An 18,613-nucleotide genomic window follows, 5' to 3' on the forward strand; every position below is an offset into this window, starting at 1 on the left:
TTGCCATTCAATAAGATCTGACTGTGGCCTCAATTCCACTTTCTTATCTGACTGCCCCCCCATAACCTTTGATTCCCTTTTTGATCAAAAATCTATCTAACTCAGCCTTGAATATATTCAATGACCCAGCCTCCGCTGCTCCCTGGGTAGAGAATTCCACAGATTAACTACTCTTTGACAGAAAAAAATTCTCATCTCAGTTTTAAATGGGAGGGCCCTAATTTTTAAATTGTGTCCCCTCATTCTAGACTCCCCCAGAAGGGGAAACATCTTCTCAGCATCCACCCTATCTAGTCCCCTCAGGATCTTCTATATTTCAATAAGATCACCTCTCATTCTTGTAAACTCCAATGGGTACAGGCCCAAACTGCTCAACCTTTCCTCAAATAAGTCGAGTGAACCTTCCCTGAACTGCTTCTAATGCAATTATATCCTTTCTTCAGTAAGGGACCAAAACTGTACACAGTATTCTAGATGCAGTCTCACTAAGGCCCTTTATTCTTTCGAGGGACACAATCATGTTTGTCAGGCTCTATTTGCCACTGACAAATTGGTGTTGTCATTAATTAACCCATATTTTCCCATGTGAAAATTAATTTGGATTATGGTTCGACCATCGTTAGGTCAATTGGCTAAAGTTCCACCTCAGCGATCTAGAATTATCCAATCCAGGCTAAGTGACTTTTCTACTTTTTAATTCTGCTAACTTCTGAAATACTTCCTCTATTTATTTTTACCCTAAACAATTTTTCAAACTGTCCCCCCCTCCTTTATTGTGACATTTCCATCACTGGCGCACAGTGGCAGCAGTGTGTACAATCTACAAGATGCATTGCAGCAACTCGCCAAGGCTCCTTCGACAGCACCTTCCAAACCTGTGACCTCTACCACCTAGCAGGACAAGGGCAGCAGATGCCTGGGAACACCACCACCTGCAAGTTCCCCTCCAAGTCACGCACCAACTTGACTTGGAACCATATCGCCATTTTTCACTGTCACTGGATCAAAATCCTGGAACTCCCTCCCTAACAGCACTGTGGGTGTACCTACACCACATGGGCCACAGCAGTTCAAGAAGGCAGCTCACCACCACCTTCTCAAGGGCAATTAGGGATGAACAATAAATACTAGCCTTGCCAGCGACACCCTTATCCCATGAATGAATGAAAAAAAAGATTAGATGGAGTAAGGTGGGTGGAGGCTCGTGTAGAGCATAAACATCAGCATGGACTGGTTCGGCCAACTGGCCTGTGCTATACGTTCTATGCACGTAGGTAAAATGCCAATCCAAGATAAATTTTAAAAATAATTCTACCTCAGCCCCAGGAGGGGCTGGATCAGTTTTCATCACAAACACAGAATCAGTTACGAAGAACTATGCTCTGTTCCTCCAGCTGTACATCCAAAATCCTTTTTGCTCTTGTTCAGCCATCATTATGCTGATAAATCCAAGATCTATCCACCAGTCCCCCTTAATCCCTCTGCTGTGTTATGTCCTCGTATTACCGTTTAACTTGTATAGCCCATTTTATTGCCTTTTCTCAATCTCATGATTTGGCATTTGTCCATGTTAAATGTCAGCTATCACTCGTCAACCCAATTGCCCAATTTAATGAATCTGTTCCCCACCCCACAACCTCATTGTTTGCAGTCCATCCAAGTGTGGTATCACTTGCAAAATTGTGACAATTTTGCTTCCGAATCCACCTCCAAGTCATTTATGTACATTGGTATCTGCTACATGATCTTGGCTACCTCCTACCAAAAGACTTCATTGCTTGTGAAAAGCAAACTAGCCTGTTTTACTTCTGCACAATTGCAACAAGTTACAATTATTTCCAAAGCATGATGTTTGGCTGCTGGTCGCCATTCAATTGCTGATTCCCATTCCATAAAAGGCACTTTTTGACACTGAAGACAAAGACTTGGTGTTTTCAGAATTAAACTTGCTTATAGCCTAGTTTATTCCAGGTGGGACCATTACGTTGGCTCCAGAAGCCAATGTCTCATCTCTGAAGCCACTGGACCTGTGTAAATTTAGATCAAACATCCTAGGCCAGTTGCCTTCCTTGACACTGTATTTCCACAGTTGCATCAGCTCAGAAACCGTCATGCTCCACATAGCATTCAGTTATCTCCACCCTTTCGACAAGAGTATTTCCAATTCATCCATCTTAAGTGATAGGAGATAAAATAATTTTAATTTGTCAAAGTATGTGAAAAAAATAAGTTAAGAGGCTGATTTAAAGAAAATGTATACTTACAGGTACCTGCTGTACCTGTGGCGAGAGGGTTTGAACAGTAGTGGTAGTGCCTGGGGTCAGGGTCTGAATGGTGCCCACGGTGGTGGCTGAAGTGAGCATCCTGTGAGTGGACAGGCCTTGCACCTGCTGCTGGAAGGTAATTGGCTGGACCTGCGGGGAAGTGACCAGGTTCTGTATCTGAGGCTGAAGAACTGTAAAATACAAGGTTAAAATAAGTGAACCTGGGCTACGAACAGCAGTAATCACAGCACTCCATGTTACTCATATGTACTCGAAATAAACTCTATCCTATACACAGACTTTAATAAACTTGTAAAATGGGTGCTTAGTGGGCAGATTAATTCAATATAGGTGATGATGATGAAGAATTTTGGTAGGGGGAAATGAGGAGGTCACATGCCCTTTAGAAAATGAGAGTTTAAATGTGGTAGTGGAGCAAAAGGAGGTACAGATGAATAAATCACTAAAAGTAGCAACACAGGTTAATGATGATGGATTCTCCTGTCACTTCAACGGATAAGTGTTCAGCAAGAAGACCAGCTGCTCACTATCTGGGCTGGTGTCGTCTCATACGCGATGTTAAGCCAAATCTTGATTTGCAGGTTCGACTGCAATTTGAATTTCAGTTTTCTTTATATTTTGACCGCAGTGATTGGTGACCAGCCAGGAGCGGTGAACTGGCAAGTGCAGGGAGGGCAGGCTGTGTTTAGGGTTCCTTGTCTTCCCCTTCCCCAGAATGGCAAGGGCAGCACTGAACCTTAAAAAAAAAAGGTCACAGGACCTTGTATGTCTAATATGTTAGCTGGTGTTTGCTGAACAACCAGCACATTGAGCATATTTGAGTGGGTGAGGTTTGTGCAGAGCTACTTCCACTCTCTCGTCCGAGGCAGTAAATGCTGCACTGCCACAATGTGTGCCTCAAGTGCAGCAATTGAAAAGCGCAGGTTAGTAAGGCCATTAAAGAAAGGAACCAAAGCACGGGGATTCATTTCTGTAGGGATAGAATTGTAAAGCAAAGAAGATATGTTAAAAGTACAGAACGTTGATGAGGCCACAATTAAAATACTGTGCAAAATTCTGGTCTCCATATTATAGAAAGAATATGGAGCCACCAGAAGGTACAAAGAAGATTTACAAGGATGATACCAGAATGGAATGGTTACATCCATCAGGAAAGACTGAACAGGCTGGGGCTCTTTTCTCTAGCAAAGAAAAGGCTGAGAAAAGAAACAATCAAGAACTTTCAGATGATGAAAGGCTTCAATTGGGGACATACAGAGATGTTTCCAACCATAGGATGAGGCCAGCGGAGAGAAGAAACCAAAACTAGGGGCCATAAATAAAAGATGTATAACTATAATGAATATAAGATACAAAACTATTAAATCAAATAGGGAATTCAAGAGGAATCGCTTTCTCAGAGAGTGATGGGAAGGCGGAACTCACTACAGGGACTAGTTGAGATAAATGGCAGAGATGCATTTAGGGGAAGCTAGATAAACAGGAGGGAGAAAGGAATAGAAGGATATGCTGATCGGAGGCTCATGGGGAAAACATAGCGTCGACCAGTTGGGCCAAATGGCCTAATTCTGTGCTGATCAGTTTATGTAAAAAAAAAGTTAACAGTTTCTCCTCACTCCTGAATCATGTCACAGTGGTTAGTTTAAAGAATCCAATTAGTTTCGTGTCATCTTGATGGCTCAGTAAATTGCCTTTCCATGTGAAACTGGAAGGAGCTGCTGATGGATAAGCAAAGTAGCCAGCCACCCTGAAAAATCCTGCATGTGTGTTAAGGGTTAAAATTTGTTTAGAAGTCAAGACCACAGTTCCCCATGTCCCAGCGACAGTGATGTATGGAACTGAGGCATGGACCAGAAAAGATCCTGGTTTGTACAGAATCAGCTGAATTCAGAAGGAGTGGCATTAGCAATGTCACAAGCAGCTTCTGGGAAGCTCACCAAGCCATGGTCCCACTGGAAAGTGAGCACAGTTGGATATATGAAGGAATGCTCCCTTTGGTCAAGGATTCTTTCTCTGGACTAGCATGCGAAGAGAACAGCCACTGTGTGGGGCAACGGACAGAAGTGCCCCTCCTCCCTGTATAACTCTATTCCAACACAAATACTTTCAGGGAAGAAGGGGTGAAATTGGATGGGGAAATGTGTTCTACATTTGTGAAGCCACAAAGCTATTCCCTCGCCTCTTAATCATGACACTATTCTCCAAATTAAATTACAAGTGAGTGGCTCATTTTCAGGTCTGTTATTTCTGCTCTGTCATTAGCTTCAAGACACATAACAGCACAAGAAAACAAGAAATAGGAACAGGAACAGACTGTGCGGGCCCTTGAGCCTGCTCAGTAGCTTATCATCCCCCCGCTTGCTAATTTTATTCTGGTGACTGAAAAAAAAGAGAACCTAACATCCAAAATGATTATATTTCAATCAACAAGCTTAAAATTAAGCTAAATGTCTTAAATAAAAAGACCAACAATCCAGAGCTGAAAGGCAATTTTAAATGGTGCTCTTTATAATGTTAGGCAGATGGTAAATGCCGAGCTGCCCAAATCCCAAAGGGATTTGAATTTGAAGCAGCTGCCACAAATTTGCAATTTGTACTTATTTCGAGATGCAGGCTTTGAATTCAGTAAAAAGGCAGCCACCAATTCTTTTGGCTTTCTTAAAAAACTAAATTAAACCTTTATTAAATAAAAAAAAAGATTTTAAGTACATACATAGGTTTACAAGTTATTACTATAATAACTTCTAGCTCCCCTGATTAATCTAACTCCCAGTTACATCTCCATTAAGGCAACAGTGAAAACACATATTTTAAAAGACCCAGGCAAAGTAACACGATACCCTGAATACTCGAATTCAAAGTGAGTTTTCTTAACTTCAGTTCTTGCAGACAGCAGTTTGAGGCTTAGAGGCTTTCACACTTGTTAGATCTTAGAATACCTTCTTTCCTACACACAACTTCATCTCCTTTATACAGATTTTCCCTTTGAATGCAAATTCCCATTGTTTCACTGACTTTTTGGACTTTACCTCTCTATTAATAAAAATCTATCATAGTACCAATATTACCAGTAATCTTTGGGAAAAATAAACACACTGTTTCTTAACTTCCCCAGGCTAGGTGAAACATTTGAATTCAAGCCAGTCTAGTTTATTTAAAAATGCAAATGTTCATCATGTTTACCTATTTAACATTTCAAACCTAGCTTATCTTCTGATACATCAAAGCCTTCAGACCAGCTGCCTTTAATTCAAGTCACACACACAACTATTACCCGACTTTACAATAAATTCCAATAACATTATGAAAATTATGATATCTTCCTGGCAATAATACCTGTCAGTTACAACCATCAGGGATGCCGAACAGGCTGCAGTTTCTTTCTCTAGAAAAGAGAAAACTGAAGATGAACTGATAGACGTCTTTAAAATTATGATGGGGATTGGTAGGATGAATGCTAGGGGCCATAAATATAAGATAGTTACAAATAAATCTAATAAGGAATTCAGGAGAAACTTCATTACCCAGAGTGTGGTTAGAATGTAGAACTTGCTACTACATGGGGGAGTGATTTGATATTAGGATCCAAGCTGATTGGTGAAGCCAAAACCAAGGCACAAAGCTTTTCTTTATTGGGAGAGATTATTGACTTGTTTAGTCTCACAGCTCTCCTCCCACACAATCCACTGTCCCACCTATTTATATGTGCTCAAAGAGTCAAGTTAATACCCATCACCTGCTTCTCTTAACCTTAAAAATGTAATTGACATTAACAAAGTAACTGACAAGACATTGACATAATTGAGGCAAATAGTATAGGTACATTTAAGCAGAAGCTAGTAAACGTGAGGGAGAAAGGAACAGATGTTTACGCAGATATGGAAGGAGGCTCATGTGGAGCATATACAAAAAACAAAATTGGTATAGGCCTGTTGGGCCGCATGGTCCATTTCTGTGCTGTAAAGAATATGCTACATACTAGGTACAAAACAGCCTTCCACAATTTTTTTTTGTTGCATCCTGTGTTGGTACAACCCAGAACCACAGACACATTACCTATGCAAAAAATACCCAAGCTCTAATTAGGGGATACCTGAAAATCCACCTTGGTTCTGATAGGTTAGTAGTGGTTGCTGGATGAAGCGGGTCTGTGTTGGGGTTGAGGTAAAATTTGAAGTTATCATGAATGTTTGCTGTGGTGGTTGTGTCTGTGCCGGCGGACGAGGCTGAAGTGCAGGGGTGGTCCTTTGGGAAGCAGATGATGGAGTCTGGGGCAGTGCTGGTGACGTGGAGGGCTGAACCTGTTGTTGCAGTAGTTGTTGCTGCTGCAGTTGGACTTGTTGCTGCACCAGTTGCTGCTGCTGTTGCTGCAGGGTGACGGGAGGTTGATCAAGCTTGTCACACCCTGTCAGCCCACTGCTGAATTGTTCATCAAATAGGTCAGGAAAATCTCCAACTTGGCCATTGACAAACTGCAGCATTTCTGTAAAAGAATGCAGTAATTAGTATCAAGCAGGTAAAAGTACATCCAGGGTTTATGAGAACACCTTACTTATGAGCCACACTTTTCAACAATAACTGCCATAACAAAATATATTTATATAGTACCTTTAACTTCATGAAAGGTCACAAGGTACTTCACAGGAGCATTATAGGATAAAGTATGACACCAAGGCACATAAAGCGATATTAAGTCAGTTGGCCAAAAGCTTGGTCAAAGAGTTAGATTTTAAGGTGTGTCTTAAAGGAGGAAAGTGAGGTAGAGAAAAGGAGAGGTTTGGAGAGGGAATAGTCTAGAGCTTGGGATTGAGACAACTGAAGGCACAACCACCAATGGTGGAGCAATTAAAATTGGGGATGCACAAAAAGGTCAGAACTGAAGGAGTGCAGATATCTCAAAGGGTTGTGGGGTTGGAAACGATTATAGTGATAGGGAGGGGTGAGGCCATGGGGGAATTTGAAAACAAGGGCGAGAATTTTAAAATCAAGAACTTCCTTGGCCGGAAGCCAATGTAGGTCAGCGTGACAGGGGAATGGGACTTGCTGCGAGTCAAGATGCAGATAGCAAAGCTTTGGGTGACCTCAAGTTTACGAGGGGTAGAATGAGAGAGGCCAGCCAGGAGTGCATTGGAATAGTCCAGTCTAGAGGTAACAAAGGCATGAAAGGGGTTTAGCAGATGAGCTTAGACAGGGGCAAAGTTACAGAGATGGAAATTGGGGGTCTTTGTGATGCCATGATTATGAGGTTGGGTGGTCACCTCAGGATTGAATGTGACACCAAGATTGCAAACAGACTCAGGTTTAATCTCAGAATGTTCACAGGAGAGTGATGGAGTTGGTGATTAGAGAATGGACTCTAGGGCATAACATAACATAACAGTAAGTTCAAAACTCTAACAAACAGAAACAAAGACCAATAATCATATAATTTCACTGGTATGAAATAAGTTTTATATGATAAAAAGGTTTATGAACACTTAGATTTCAGAGCATATCTAGCCTATAGGGGATTTGCACTGGCCAGTCAAGGATTTACTGTATTGCCACAGCTCTGAAGGAATATACAGTCAGATCTTTTCACGTTTATTTTTTTAGTCTTGATGAGCCTCCTTATGAACATCATTAACCATGAAATGACAGTGATAATATTTCAGTCTTTTGGAATGTGTTTCTTTTTCTTCAACGTGGTAAGATGCTCTCATAACCTTTAAAAAGTTTCACGCACGGTTTCATTCTATTAACCAAATTCCTTCACAATGCTACTTGCATGGATAAAAAAAAGACTTGCATTTATATAGCGCACTGTAGCTACTGAATTTAGGAAACATGACAGCCAAATTGGACATTGCAAGCTTCCACAAATAACAATGTGCTAATGGCCAGATACAATAAGTCCCTGTTTTAAGCTGCCTCATTCCACTTTAACATCGCAGATATAACGGGGTCGGTACGCACACTTAGCATCAGGAATTTCATTTTAACATCGTTCGTGCCGGGACCGGTGAAGCAGCGCAAGACCCAATCAGTGCCATTCTGGGGCAGCCTCGCCTGCCTGTGGACTCTTACCCAATCGCCGACCCTTTCCTGATCACAAGACCCTCCCACTTGCAACTCCTCTCATTCACTCACTCACTTCTTCCCTCTCACCGCCCTGTGCTCACAGCGAAGGTTCGGGACAAGGAAGCAGCAACCGGGAGAGTGTCAGCCAGAGGGAGAGTGCCAGCCAGCGGGAGAGTGCCAGCCAACGGGAGGTAAGTAGAAAGAGTGAGCATATTTCTTTTGTATTTTTTAATTTTTATTTTAAAAGTTATTTCATATATGAATATAGGAATTTAGGAATGTAGTTTTTCCAACATATGGGGTATAATGTTTTAATTTTTTTTTTTCTGAAATGAATGGTCCTATAGAACCTAACTACCGCTTTTACATTAGTTGTAATGGGAAAATCTGATTCGCTTAATGTTGTTTCAGGAACACAATGACAAAGTCAAGTGAGGGAGTACTGTAATAATTTTTATGATGCTGACTGGGGGAAAATATTGGCTAGGACACAAAATAAATAACAGCTCTTCTTCAAAATAGTGCCTTGCAATCTTTTACATCCACCTGGAAGGACAGACAGGGCCTTGGTTTGACATTTCACCCAAGAGGTGGCACCTCCGAACACCAGCCTGGATTTTTGTGCTCAAGCCCTGAATTGGGGCTTGAACCTGGAACGTTGTGACTCACAGGCAAGAGTGCTACCAACTGAGCTACAGCTGATTATGTTGCTTCTATCAGTCAACTGCATCCTTATGAAAGGTTTCTGAGAATAGATTGTTAAACAATTAGCCTGTAATAGATTCATTGCTGTGGCTATCAAACTTTACAGTTAACCAGGTATTATGTCTTTAGCAATACTGATTGAAGAATTTGGTTTAGTTTCAAGAACCTCGAGATACTGAAACATTCCCTTTTCTTATTTCAACACCAAAACATGGTAACTACCTGCTGCTGAAATCCACGACAAGGCTTTTATTTCCTCCAGATCCACCTATTCCAATGCTGTCTAGGGCAGCCTCCCACCTTCCATACAATATCCTAATCTCATCCAAAACTCTGCTGACCGTATCCTAACTCGCAACAAGTCCCTTTTTAAAAATTAATTCATGGGATGTGGGCTTCGCTAGCTAGGCCGGCATATATTGCCCATCCCTAATTGCCCTAGAGAAGGTGGTGGTGAGCTACCTTCTTGAACCGCTGCAGTCCACGTGGTGTAGGTACACCCACAGTGCTGTTTGGAAGGGACTTCCAGGATTTTGAGTAAGTGACAGTGAAGGAACAGCGATGTAGTTCCAAGTCAGGATGGTGAGTGGCTTGGAGGGAAACTTGCAGGTGGTAGTGTTCCCATTGTCTGCTACTCTTGTCCTTCTAAATGGTAGTGGGTTTGGAAGGTGCTAAGGTGGCTTGGTGAGTTTCTGCACTGTATCTTATAGATGGCACACACTGCTGCCACTGTTTGTCAGTCCTTTCCTGCTATTCTCTGACCCTCATTTCCCATATTACTATTTTGCTCTCTCACCTTAGCTCTACCCCTTGATTTGCTATATCTACCCAAGCTTGATCCCTCATCCCACCTTGTTTAGTTTAAAGCCCTCTCTACTTCCCTAGTTATGCGGCTCGCCATAACATTGGTCCCAGCCCAATGTCAATTTGGGTCATGTTCCTGTGAAGTGCCTGGAGATGCTCCCCTACATTAAAGGCGCTGTACAGATACAGTAGCTATTGTTATTTATTTTGTTTATCCGTTCTCAATGAAGTAACGTTAGCTGTAGCTTGTATTCAGCAGCAAAGTGGAAAAAAATGCTTTGTGAAAATTGTGGAGCACTGACATCAGTACTGGGGAAAGTGGGGCTGTACTGTTGGGACGGTCTACACATGAACCAGGCTGGGACCAGTGTATAGGCCAGTTGGCTTGACGACTGTTGTGGGGGGGGGGTGTTAGAATCGATCATTAAGGACATTATGGCTGAGCACTGCGAAAAATTCAAAGTAGTCGGGAAGAGTCAGCATGATTTTATGAAAGGGAAATGATGTTTAACCAATTTACTGGAGCTCTTCGAAGGAGTAACATGCACTGTGGATAACACGCCTGTAGGCGTACTACTTGGATTTCCAGAAGGCATTTGATAAGATGCCACATCAAAGGTTATTGTGCAAAATAAAAGCTCATGGTGTAGGGGGTAACATATTAGCATGGCTAGAAGATTGATTGGCTGGCATAAATGGGTCTTTTCCGGATTAGCAGGATGTGACAAGTGGAGTCCTGCAGGGGTCTGGGCTGGGGCCTCAACTTTTTATAATTTATATCAATGACATAGATAAGGGGAGCAAAGGCCTGGTAGCTAAATTTACAGCTGATACACAGATAGGTAGGAAAGTAGGTTGTGAAGAGGACATAAGGAGGTTGCAGACGGATGTAGATAGGTTGAGTAAGTTGGCAAATATCTGGCAGATGGAATATAATGTGAGAAAATGTGAAGTTGTTCACTTTGGCAGGAAGGATTAAAAAAAACAGAATGTTACTTAAACGGAGAACAACTGCAGAATTCTGAGGTGCAGGGGGATCTAGGTGTTCTCGTTCATAAGTTACAAAAAGTTAATATGCAGGTACAGCATGTAATCAAGAAAGCTAATGGAATACATACCTTTATTACGGAGAGGAATTGAACTTAAAAGTAAGCATGTTGTGCAATTAGACAGAGCATGGTGAGACCATAACTTGAAAACTATGACCCGTTTTGGTCTCCTTATTTAAGGAAGGATGTAAATGCATTGGAAGCAGTTCAGAGGTGATTTACTAGATTGGTATCTGGAATGAGCAGGATGTCTATGAGGAAAGGCTGAACAGACTGGGCTTGTTTCCACTGGAGTTTAGAAGAGGGAGGGGTGACTTGGTTTATAAGATCCTGAACGATCAAGACAAGGTTGACATAGAAGGATATTTCCTCTTGTGGGTGAGCCCAGAAGTAGTGGGCACTGTTTTAAAATTAGGGGTCGCCCTTTTAGAAGAGATGAGGAGAAATTCTTTCTCCCAGAGGATCATGCAACTTTGGAACTCTCTGTCTCAGAAGGCAGTGGAGGTGGGGTCACTGAATATTTTTAAGGCGGAGGTAGGTAGATTCTTGTTAGGAAAGGGAATCAAAGGTTATCAGGGTTATATGGAAATTCGAAACACAAACAGATCAGCCATGATCTTATTGAATGACAGAGTAGGCTCGAGGGGCCGAATGGCCTACTTATGCTCCTATTTCAGTTGTTTCTAGGCAAAATTGCCCAGATTACACAATCTAAATACTATAATTACAACTTTCAGCCAAAACGTGTGGTGTTCTTGGAGCAGGGTTCTATCATTATTGTTGGGCTAAGGGTTATGGATTAATTTAAAACAATTCTTAGAAAAAAATGACAGAGAAATGAATACTTTCTTCAATTTAACAAGGGGGGGATAGCATACCAAGCATGGAAAAACACAAGAAAGAACGGCATTAATATACCTTTCACAAGGGTGGCGTAGTGGAATTGTCACTGGACTAGTGATCCAGAGACCCAGGGTAATGCTCTGGGGACCCACAGCAGATGGTAGAATTTGAATTCAATGAAAATCTGGAATTAAAAGTCTTACAATCATCATGAAACCACTGTCAATTGTCACAAAAACCCATCTGGTCCTCTAATGTCCTTTAGGGAAGGAAATCTGGCATCCTTTCCTGGTCTGGTCTACATGTGACTCCAGGTGTGCAGTAACATGGTCGACTCCTAAATGCCCGAGCAAGCCACTCAGTTGTATCAAACCGCTAAAAAGTCAGCAAAAAAGGAATGAAACTCGATGGACCACCCGACATCGACCTAGGCACCGGAAATGACAACGGCAAATCCAGCCCTGTCGATCCTGCAAAGTCCTGCTTACTAACATCTGGGGGATTGTGCCAAAAGAGCTGTCTCACAGGCTAGTCAAGCAACAGCCTGACATTGTAACACTCACGGAATCGTACCTTACAGATCATGTCTCATCATATCATGATCATCATCCCTGGGTACGTCCTGTATCACCCGCAGGACAGGTCCACCAGAGGTGGCAGTGTTGTAGTCAGCAGGGAGTTGCCCTGGGAGTCTTCACCATTGATTCCGGGCCCCATGAAGTCTCATGGCATCAGGTCAAACATGGGCAAGGAACCCTCCTACCGATTACCACGTACTGCACCCCCCGCCCAGTTGTTGAATCAGTGCTCTTCCTTGTTGAACACAACTCAGAGGAAACACTGAGGATGGCAAGGGTATAGAGTGTAGTCTGGGTGAAGGACTTCAGTGTCCATCACCAAGAATGGCTCGGTCGTACCACCACAGACCGGGCTGGCTGAGTCCTAAAGGACATAGCTGCTAGACTGTGTCTGCAGCAGGTGGCAAGAGAACCAACATGAAGGAAAAGCATACTTGATCTCATCCTCACCAGCCTGCCTGCTGCAGATGCACCTGTCCATGACAGTATCGGTAGGAGTGACCACCGCATAGTCGTTGTGGAGACGAAGTCCGTCTTCAGGTTGAGGATACCCTCTATTATGTTGTGTGGTACCACCACTGTGCTAAATGGGGTAGATTTCGAACAGATCTAGCAACTCAAGGCTGGGCATCCATGAGGCGCTGTGGGCCATCAGCAGCAGCAGAATTGTACTCATCCACAATCTTTAACCTCATGGCCCGGCATGTCCCCACTCTACCATTACCATCAAGCCAGGAATCAACCCTGGTTCAATGAAGAGTGCAGGAGGGCATGCCAGGAGCAGCATCAGGCATACCTAAAAATGAGGTGTCAACCTGGTGAAGCTACAACACAGGATTACTTGCATGCCAAACAGCATAAGCAGCAAGTGATAGACAGAGCTAAACAATTCCACAACCAACGGATCAGATCTAACCTCTGCAGTCCTGCCACATCCAGTCGTGAATGGTGGTGGGCGATTAAACAACTCAACGGAGGATGATGCTCCACAAATATCCCCATCCTCAATGACAGGGGAGCCCAGCACATCAGTGCAAAAGATAAGGCTGAAGCATTCGCAACAGAGATGCCAAGTAGACGATCCATCTCAGACTCCTATGGAGGTCCCCAACATCATAGATGCCAGACTTCGGCCAATTCGATTTACTCCACGTGATATCAAGAAACGGCTGAAGGCACTGGATACTGCAAAGGCTATGGGCCCTGATAAAATTCCGGCAACAGTACTAAAGACTTGTGCTCCAGAACTTGCTGCACCCCTAGCCAAGCTGCTCCAGTACAGCTACAACACTGGCATCTATCTGGCAATGTGGAAAATTGCCCAGGTATATCCTGTACATAAAAGCAGGACAAATCGAATCCGGCTAATTACCGCCCCATCAGTCTACTCTCCATCAACAGTAAAGCGATGGATGGGGTCATCAACAGTGCTATCAAGCGGCACTTGCTTAGCAATAACCTGCTCAGATGCTCAGTTTGGGTTCCACCAGGGTCATTCACCTTCTGACCTCATTACATCCTTGACTCAAACATGGACAAAAGAGCTGAACTCCAGGAGTGAAGTGAGAGTGACTGCCCTTGACACCAAAGCAGCATTTGATCGAGTGTGGCATCAAGGAGCCCTAGCAAAACTGGAGTCAATTGGAGTTATACCTGGCACAAAAGGAAGATGGTTGTGGTTGTAGGAAGCCAATCATCTCAGTTCCAGGACATCACTGCAGGAGTTCCTCAGCCCAACCATCTTCAGCTACTTCATCAATGATCTTCCTTCCATCATAGGATAGAAGTGGAGATGTTCGCTGATGATTGCACAATCTTCAGCAGCATTCGCAACTCCTCAGATACTGAAGCAGTCCATTTCCAAATGCAACAAGACCTGGACAATATCCAGGCTTGGGCTGACAAGTGGCAAGTAACATTCGTGCCACACAAGTGCCAGGCAAAGACCATCTCCAACAAGAGAGAATCTAACCATTGCCCCTAGGCATTCAATGGCATTACCATCGCTGAATCCCCCACTGTCAACATCCTTGGGGTTACCATTGACCACAAACTGAACTGGACTAGCCATATAAATACTGTGGCTACAAAAGCAGGTCAGAGACTAGGAATCCTGCAGCGAGTAACTCACCTCCTGACTCCCCAAAGTCTTCCACCATCTACAAGGCACAAGTCAGGAGTTTGATGAAATACTCTCCACTTGCCTGGATGGATGAGTGCTGCTCTAACAGCACTCAAGAAGCTTGACACAATCCAGGATAAAGCAGCCCAATTGATTGGCACCCCTTCCACAGACATTCACTCCCTCCTCTGCCAACAAACAGTGGCAACAGTGCGTACCATCTACAAGATGCACTGCACAAACTCACCAAGGTTCCTTAGGTAGCACCTTCCACAACCACTACCATCTAGAAGGATAAGGGCAGCAGACAGATGGGAACACTACCACCTGGAAGTTCCCCTCCAAGCTTTTCACCATCCTGACTTAGAAATATATAGCTGTTCCTTCACTGTCGCTGGGTCAAAATCCTGGAACTCCCTCCCTAACAGCACTGTGGGTGTACCTACACCACATGGACTGCAGCGGTTCAAGGCGGCAGCTCACCCCCACCTTCTCAAGGGCAATTAGGGTTGGGCAACATATGCTGGCCTAGCCAACGGCGCCCCCACATCCTGAAAATTAATAAATAAAAAAGCACTTCAGGACATCCCAGCTAATAAAGTATTTTATAATTGTAATGTCTGATAACATAGAAAACACAGCTAATTTGAGAACAGCTAACTCCCACCAGCTAATTCCTCCATCTTTTGATGGAGGAATAAACATTGGCCAGGGCACCAGAGAGATATCTTCCTCTCTTGTTCCAGCCCTGGGATCTTTTACCTCCACTTGAGTAGGGAGGACCGGAGCTAGTTTTATCAGCTCAACCAGAAGATGGCATCTGACAGTGCAGTCCTCCCTCAGTCCTGCACTGCAGCACCAGCCCAGACTCTGAGCTTCAATCTGTGGAATGGGACTTGAACCCAAAACCCTCTGACTCACAAATGCCACTGCTATCACTCAGCAAAGGCTGAGAGGATGACAAGCTGTATGTTTGCTTATAAACTCCAGTCTGGAAACCGAACTATGCTGACACAGGCTCACTTGTGCCCGTGTGGATAACTGAACATGATGGTGTTAGATGGAATAACACATCTGGACGTGCTAATGTACAAAAGCCATGGAATGAGGTTGACTTAAAGCATGAACTAGTTCACCAAACACTGCAGAGCAGCTAACCTTTTTCTCACAAACTCCAGGTTTCATCTTATCCTGCGGCAAGAGATTCCCGAGTCACCAAAAAACACGGACATGGATTCAGCACTGCTCCAGGTGGCAACACGTCCCATTACCACACAGAATCTTAGCCAGAAAAATTACAAGTCCAAGAAAGCAGTCAACTGTGTATTAACCCTTGCACCAAGCACGCACTGTGGCCTAAAGTTTCGTTGTCAGAAGTTTAAGTGATTGTTGCTAATGTTCAACAATTGTTATTTGAACTGAATGGATTCTCTCATTGCAGTTTAGCACAGGTAGTACCCCTGGGTTTGTTAACATTCATCAGAAAGAATAACAACAGACAATCCAGCTTCCTGGATGCCCAGTTGGTAAACACCTTGCCAGTTAGTAGCAAGTCATACAGATCAAAAAGTCCCAGGTTCAATTTGTGCCTTGTTCTGCGTTAGCTAGTCCCAACTGGGACAGAAAACACATCCAATCATGTTTAGCATCCAAGGCTTGAGTCAAGAATAAATACAGGAAATGCTGGAAATATTTAGCCGGCCTGGCAGCATCTGTGGAGAAAGAAACAGGGCTAACATTTCAGATCTGTGACCTCTGATCTGATGAAAGGTGAGCAACTTGAAACATTAACTCTGTTTCTCTCCCCACATATGCTGCCTGGCCTGCTGAATATTTCCGACGTTTTCTGTTTCTACCTCAGATTTTCAGTACCCACAGTACTTTGCTTTTGTCTAGAATAAATAGTTAACCAGGGATCGCAATCCTTGATGGCTGTATTACAAGCATTGCCCAAAAGTAAATGGGTCGAGTGCTCTGATTCAAAGACAGAGATCCCTCACAGATGTTTGCCCCTTGGTCTGTGACAGTGTCTACAGGAGCCTCCTCGCACTCTAATTCAACTCACCCCCTCAGCATATTCTTCTAAAGTGAAGAAAGACTTCTCTCCATAAAAACTTGCATTTATATAGTGCCTTTCACATCCATGAGGCATCCCAAAAATGGGCAAAAGTCATAACATAAGAGTTTTATTATATCAAAACATTGTTTAATATTGAGTTGTACAATTTATCTGACGCAAGGAGAAGTATGAACTTAACAAAATAAAGATATCAAAAATGTAATCACTGAGGGTGGAAGTCATTTGTTAAATGCCAGTTGCTTAATCATTTATATTGCCTTTGATAAACACAATATCAATTGCTTTGAAATGTTGCACATTCGCCAAAATCCATTCTTTCAATCAGCACCTGGCAAGATGATAACAATTTAACTGCTTAAATTACTCCTGAGCCATCAACAGTGTCAACAGCAACAATTTGCATTTATATAGTACCTTTAACATAGTTACACATTCCACAAGAGCATTTTCAGACAAAATATTGACACCAAGTCAAAGAAGCAGATATTAGGACAAAAGCTTGGTGAAAAATGTAGGTTTTAAGGAGGATCGGAAAAGGGGACAGTGGTAAGGAAGAAATTCCAGAGCTTAAGGTCTATTGAAGCCACAGCCACCAACGATGGGGTGAAGGAAGCGGGATTGGACAAGAGGCCAGAATTGGGAGACCTGGAGGATGTTACAGAGAGAGGGAGGGACAAGGTCATGCAGGAATTTGAAAACAAGCAAGGCAATTTTAAAATCATGTCATTGCCGGACCAGGAACCAATGTACACTAGCAAATACAGGTGTGATGGGTGAACCGGATTTGGTGCAAGTTAGGACATGGGTAGCAGAGTTTCAAATGAGTTTAAGTATATGGAGAGCAGAAGATGGGAGACTGGCCAGGAGTTCTCTGGAATAGTCAAATATAGACGTAACGAAAGTGTGGATGAGGGTTTCAACAGCAGCTAAGTTGAGGCAAGTTCGGAGTCAGGCGATGTGGTGGAGGAGGAAGTATGCGGACTTGGTGATGCCCGATTTGTGGTCGGAAGCTGATCTTGAGGTCAAATAAGATATTAAGGCTGAGGACAGTCTGGTGAAATGTCAGAGAGTTGATGCGGTGGGAGAGGAAGTCGATGACTAGAGATTGGAATTTGTAGCAGGATCTAATGACAATGGCTTCGGTGTTCGTAATATTTAATTGGAGGAGATTGCTGTTCATACAATGCCGGATGTTGGGAAAGCAACATGGCAAATATTGGCGGATAACGTTCCTGTGAAGCACCAGGGGGCATTTTATTAGGTTAAAGGTACTATATAAAATGCACAGTTGCAAAAAAAAAAATTGAAAATGCTGCAATATTTTGCAAATCAACATATTACCGAACTGTGGCTTTCAGAAGATTTTACACTCAGACCACCTAATCTGTAAAATTACACTCAGTACCACATTTTACTATCAGTATAGAATTGAAAGGTTGACAATCTAAACATCAGATCAGTAGTGAGCTGGTTACTGACAGTAGACAAAGGAAACAATTATACACATATTTCCGTCCCACCCACCCCCAAAGATCCATATTCCACATTCTGAATGCTTAACTTAGTGGTTTAGATTGGTTTTAATTATCTTAATGTACATTTTTGGAGGAAAGACATTAACTCACCGTCAATATCCCCAAAATTGAGACCCTCACTGAAATCACTCAGTGAGGGGTCCATGTTCTCAAACGATATATCCTCGCTCTCCATTGCTTAAAAAGTCCATGGATTGGAATTGCTATAACAGGGAGATTATAATAAGGTAGTCGTGCTTTCCCCTATTTCAGTTAACGATCCTGTTCCTTTAACCCAGCATTTGTTGCTTTCACTGTCATTTCCTCACCCACGCCGCCGCCATCTTGGCCCCCATGTTGTCAGGCGCTTTAGCCCCGCCCCTCACTTCCCGGCCCTGCCCTCCCAGGTGCCTCTGGCCCCGCCCATTCCTGCGCGCGTGTTGCTCGAGCGGTGGCGCGAGCGGCGGCCGTTGGTCTTGGACGCGAACACGAGACGCCGGCCGGCCAATCGCCGGGCGCTCCGGGTGGTGGGGTGATGCGACGTCAACATCGGCACAGTCGGTCGCCATGGTG

At 43.3% G+C, this 18,613-nt stretch overlaps 1 protein-coding gene across 3 annotated transcripts in view; it reads right to left on the reverse strand.

Moving 5' to 3' along the window:
• Positions 1 to 18,406, reverse strand: part of srebf2 (sterol regulatory element binding transcription factor 2) — a 76,097-nt gene extending 57,691 nt beyond the window's left edge. For 2 of the 3 annotated variants that reach the window (XM_078532053.1, XM_078532052.1), the window contains exons 1-3: positions 18,152 to 18,406; positions 6,379 to 6,768; positions 2,265 to 2,455 (exon numbers count right to left, since the gene is read on the reverse strand). In XM_078532053.1, the coding sequence (XP_078388179.1) occupies positions 2,265 to 2,455; positions 6,379 to 6,768; positions 18,152 to 18,236 (666 nt within the window). In that variant the 5' untranslated portion in view covers positions 18,237 to 18,406. The remainder of the gene's footprint in view (positions 1 to 2,264; positions 2,456 to 6,378; positions 6,769 to 18,151) is intronic. The other variant, XM_078532054.1, reaches the window with a different exon arrangement.
• Positions 18,407 to 18,613: the final 207 nt, after the last annotated feature.

The sequence above is a fragment of the Cetorhinus maximus genome, chromosome 29 (assembly GCF_964194155.1).
Source record: "Cetorhinus maximus chromosome 29, sCetMax3.hap1.1, whole genome shotgun sequence".
Classification (NCBI taxonomy): Eukaryota; Metazoa; Chordata; class Chondrichthyes; order Lamniformes; family Cetorhinidae; genus Cetorhinus; species Cetorhinus maximus.